At 43.2% G+C, this 5,032-nt stretch overlaps 1 protein-coding gene across 1 annotated transcript in view; it reads right to left on the minus strand.

Annotated features, from left to right (window-relative positions):
* Window positions 1–4,510, minus strand: part of LOC106814159 (son of sevenless homolog 1-like) — a 31,708-nt gene extending 27,198 nt beyond the window's left edge. The window contains exon 1 of the mRNA XM_014818456.1: window positions 4,080–4,510. Within this exon, the coding sequence (XP_014673942.1) occupies window positions 4,080–4,193 (114 nt within the window). The 5' untranslated portion in view covers window positions 4,194–4,510. The remainder of the gene's footprint in view (window positions 1–4,079) is intronic.
* Between the last annotated feature and the right edge of the window lie 522 nt (window positions 4,511–5,032).

Raw genomic sequence — 5,032 nt, forward strand, 5'->3', positions numbered from 1 at the left:
CGTTGTTTAACTGATGAGTGATACACAGTTATCTAGTTACGTAGCTAGCTAGTAAGCTGTTAGCTGTATCTGTGCAACAGTGTTGTTTAGCTGATGAGTGATACACAGTTAGTTACGTAGCTAGCTAGCCTAGCTGTTAGCTGTATCTGTGTAACAGTGTTGTTTAACTGATGAGTGATACACAGTTATCTAGTTACGTAGCTAGCTAGTAAGCTGTTAGCTGTATCTGTGCAACAGTGTTGTTTAACTGATGAGTGATACACAGTTTACTAGTTACGTAGCTAGCTAGCCTAGCTGTTAGCTGTATCTGTGCAACAGTGTTGTTTAACTGATGAGTGATACACAGTTATCTAGTTACGTAGCTAGCTAGTATAGCTGTTAGCTGTATCTGTGCAACAGTGTTGTTTAGCTGATGAGTGATACACAGTTATCTAGTTACGTAGCTAGCTAGTATAGCTGTTAGCTGTATCTGTACAACAGTGTTGTTTAGCTGATGAGTGATATACAGTTAGTTACGTATCCTGCTAGCATCGTTGTTAGCTGTATCTGTGTTGTTTAATTAATTAGTGATTAGCTGATAATGAGTTGCTTCGTTACAGCTGAGCTGGAGGAAGCACAGATGGAGGCGGTACAATACGTCGGCAAGATCACCGAGCTGGAGGGTAAGACCAGGGTTCGTAGCGGGTCTTCCAAAGTCTTCTTGACGTACGCATTCCCAATGCGTATAGCGTTCGGCTAACTTCGGCTCCAAGATTGAATGCATCATGGGATGCCTGCTGTCAGTCATGACGTCACCAGAGCCAGCATGTCAGGCAACACAGGAGCCGAAGCAGGTCTCGAATTAACCGACGGTACCGACGACACTGGCCGTCTGTGCCCCTATCAATCGCCGTACTGCGCCTGAAAATCCAACCCGACCGACGGCAGTCACCTGCCTTGCCCTTTTGTGTAATTGCCGTCGGTGCCCTTTAATCTACTGCCCTAGTTTCGTTTTTAGTCGAGTCAACATAACGCACGTGCGTGCGTGTGCTGTAGTTGCAATGATGAGCTTGAAACCGATAGTCGCAGGAGGGAATAATAACAGCATCGGATAATTATTCGCTCCTGATAGCGGGCATGTAAAATTTCTTGTTACTGTACTTCCATTAGCAGACGGGGGTACAGGGGTCGGTGTTACGGTGTAAGCTTACATGGGGGCATATTGTTTTGTACATTAAAAGCAAGCCGATGCTGATGTACTAATTTGTTATGAGTTTTCCTTTATTTTAGAAAAGTGCCTTGGTGCCCTTCTCAAATGTTGAGAGTTGCCTTGGTGCCTTTTAAAATTGCCTCTGTACCCTTCCATTTTAGAGAAAATTCAAGGCGATTTCTCACATGCCCTAAAAAAATTGCCTTGCCCTTCTCATCGCTTAATTCGAGCCCTGAGCAGAAGGTAGCCGAATGCTACCCACCTTGGAAATGCGTACGTCACAGGTCAACAGAAATGGCGCTCGAAATATCGCCGCTCGTCACTTCGAAACTTTTTAACAGATTATATTAGGTTAATACAGAGTATTGTGATACATAGTAAGTCCCAGGATAGCAGAGAAAGGTTCGTGTTTACAATAAGCCCAGTTTGGAAGTTCTAGTCTCGAAAAACGCACCATAAAACTGCCCTGAGTGAATCACTCAGGGGCTCATTCAAAGAAAAAAATAGGCTCGCGTTGTAACCCTACTCTTGTTGGGTTACATTATTGTATCTATTCAGCTCACAGGCACTTGAAGCGTTTCAATAAAATATAATGCTAACTAAATACGAAATCTATTTACTACCAAATTCTTAATGTTTCTATACTCTCTTTCACCTATTATTGCCGACAGTTTCCTGAAAATTCCGTCCAAATCCTACGTGCAACCATATACGCTGCCGGCACCATTGCTCGCGTGGCTCCACTGTTGCACGCTTACAAGTTAATATATATAGCAGGTAGGAAAGCGGGATCGCAAAATTCGTTGTTTCTATGTCAAGAACAGTGTTCACTTGTTATAAAAACATACTGTCTCTGTTCATCACACAAAGACTGACGAAATTCTCGCGTTCGCGAACCTTCCACAGTAATGTAAATGGCTGTCAGAATCAGGAAACACATACCGGCGCTCTTTGTGACCTCATTCTTGCGCCACAACGCTGCAACGTTTTTGTAACGTTCCAATGGCGAGGCTCGTACGAGAGTTGGAAAGCAGTGTGCCGCCTGCACGCCGCCTATAGTCCATAAACTGGCACTCGCTCCCACCTCTCGGCTTAGCTTAGTCACTCGATGGGTAATCGAGGTGGGAGCGAGTCCCAGTCTATATAGCCCGCCCCTGATTCTGACAGCCATTTACATTACTGTGGAAGGTTCGCGAATGCGAGAATTTCGTCAGTCTTTGTGTGATTTTGCGTGACACAGCTCGGTTAAGAACAGAGACAGTATGTTTTTATAACAAGTGAACACTGTTCTTGACATAGAAACAAAGATGGCAGCTGTTGGATGTGTATTAGTGCTGTGAAAGTGTGAAATCCAGCGAGCGTCAAGCGAATTTTGCGATCCCGCTTTCCTACCTGCTATATATATTAGTGTAAGCGTGCAACAGTGGAGCCGCGAGAGCAATGGCGCCGGCAGCGTGATATTGGATCTGCCACGTTAGATTTGGGACGGAATTTACAGGAAACTGTCGGCAAATAATAAGTGAAAGAGAGTATAGAAACATGAAGAATTTGGTAGTAAATAGATTTCGTATTTAGTTAGCATTATATTTTATTGAAACGCTTCAAGTGCCTGTGATTCAGGTGCAAGCAATGCCAACTAACCAGTAAGGGTACCGGTTACCTACCACTGACAATATCATACTCACGGGCACTTGGAACGTCTCAATAAAAAAAAAGAAGGTAAATAAACACGAAATGTACCAGTCTTAATGTTTCTCTACTATATTTCGCCTATAATCACCTGTAAATGCCAGTCAAATGCTCGATGCAACACACAAGTACACCGAACGCCAGCCCGCGCTGTGCTGCGTGCACAAACAACATGAATAAGAGAGCAGGTAGGAAAGCGGGATTGAAAAATTCGTTCGACGCTCGCTTCATTTCACACCATCAAAGCTCGAATACACATCCTACAGCTTCCATCTTGGTATCTATGTGTACATGAATGTTCACTTGTTCGAATTATAACTCTGGCCTTTGTTCTTACCTACTCCCACCAGAGATATCTCGTGAAATCCTGCAGTAAATGTTCTCTCCGTGAAAATGTAAAGAGGACGTTATCTTCCAAAAATTTCTAACGGCACTACTTTCGATCGATCGCTGTAGTCGTGTCTGCGTGACGTCATGCCCGCGCGCATTGTGCTTGGCTTGGCGGGCCTCGAAATGGAGCTCGGAGGCCGGCAGCAGCTCATCCCGGCATGCAATGCGCCCCATTACTCGTGTATAAACAGACATTTCGTCCTCTACATTTTCACGGAGAGAACATTTCCTGCTAGATTTCACGAGATATCTCTGGCGGGAGTAGGTAAGAACAAAGGCCAGAGTTATAATTCGAACAAGTGAACATTTATGTACACATAGATACCAAGATGGAAGCTGTAGGATGTGTATTCGAGCTGTGATGGTGTGAAATGAAGTGAGCGTCGAACGAATTTTTCAATCCCGCTTTCTTACCTGCTCTCTTATTCATGTTGTTTGTGCACGCAGCACAGCGCGGGCGGGCGTTCGGTGTACTTGTGTGTTGCAGATGAGCATTTGACCGGCATTTACAGGTGATTATAGGCGAAATAGAGTAGAGAAACATTAAGACTTTGGTACATTTCGTGTTTATTTACCTTTTTTTATTATTGAGACGTTCCAAGTGCCTGTGATCATACTCGAGTCATAGGGGCTAAGGCATAGTAATAATATATCAAATGACAAACAATTTAAAACAGACAACAGCCTACTTAAATGCGTAAATAAAATAGCGTGCTTATCAGGTTTTCGTTAAACGAACTCTATACGATTGCGTTATAAACGAAGGTAAACAACATCTAAATTCTAACATGAAAGATATACAAATACAAACCTTTTGCAAGGATTCAACAAATAAACCCTTCCACTTATACGCATTTTCCTCCGACGTGAAGTCATAGCTGATCTGATCTGGCATACTATTTGTTGCACTACTAAACACGGACATATAGATCAGCCGTTATACAGTTTACTTCCTAAGAAGAGAGCAACCGCAAGGAATAAACATGGTCGAGCAGCCATTTTGACAGTCTGGAAATGGGACGACGGGGGTAGCATCAAAACAGGGAACTTTTACACCACTTTAATCACTAAACCGTAAATAAAAACCATCAGGAACAGTAGGCAGAGGAGTGCCGCTAAGTATTCTGCAACTGGGACTGCATCTGTGGTCGTGGAATTTCATGAAATAACTGATATTACAACATTTCACATACAAATCCAAAAATTCAGGATTTTCGATGTTCACATCATGCGCTTGCGCAGCTCCGCGCCGCCAGCTACCGGTGTAAATATTTAACAACGTTCGCGACGATCATGACGATATCGATGACGATGGAAATACAAGGCGAACAAATGATTAGCCTGGCATATAGGCATATATATGCATATAGGCAGGAGCGTATAATGACAAACGCAGGAGCGTATTTGTCATTATACGCTCCTGATATAGGCATAATACGCCTATAAGTCAGTGGTAAATAAATGGGCCATTTTTGCATTTGCCTTTATTACGCGTTGTATGCGCCTTGTAAAGCGCCTTTTGCGCAAAGACGTACTACGCAGGCAAATCAATAATGAGTTTTACGGGTAGACGCTCACTATAAATTATACATAATATTATGTAATATAAAAAAACATTTACTGTTCATCTATGTCCTGATCTCTCTCTCTCTCTCTCTCTCTCTCTCTCTCTCTCTCTCTCTCTCTCTCTCTCTCTCTCTCTCTCTCTCTCTCTCTCTCTCTCTCTCTCTCTCTCTCTCTCTCTCTCTCTCTCTCTCTCTCTCT

Source organism: Priapulus caudatus, unplaced genomic scaffold (genome assembly GCF_000485595.1).
Source record: "Priapulus caudatus unplaced genomic scaffold, Priapulus_caudatus-5.0.1 Scaffold25, whole genome shotgun sequence".
NCBI classification, from domain to species: Eukaryota; Metazoa; Priapulida; class Priapulimorpha; order Priapulimorphida; family Priapulidae; genus Priapulus; species Priapulus caudatus.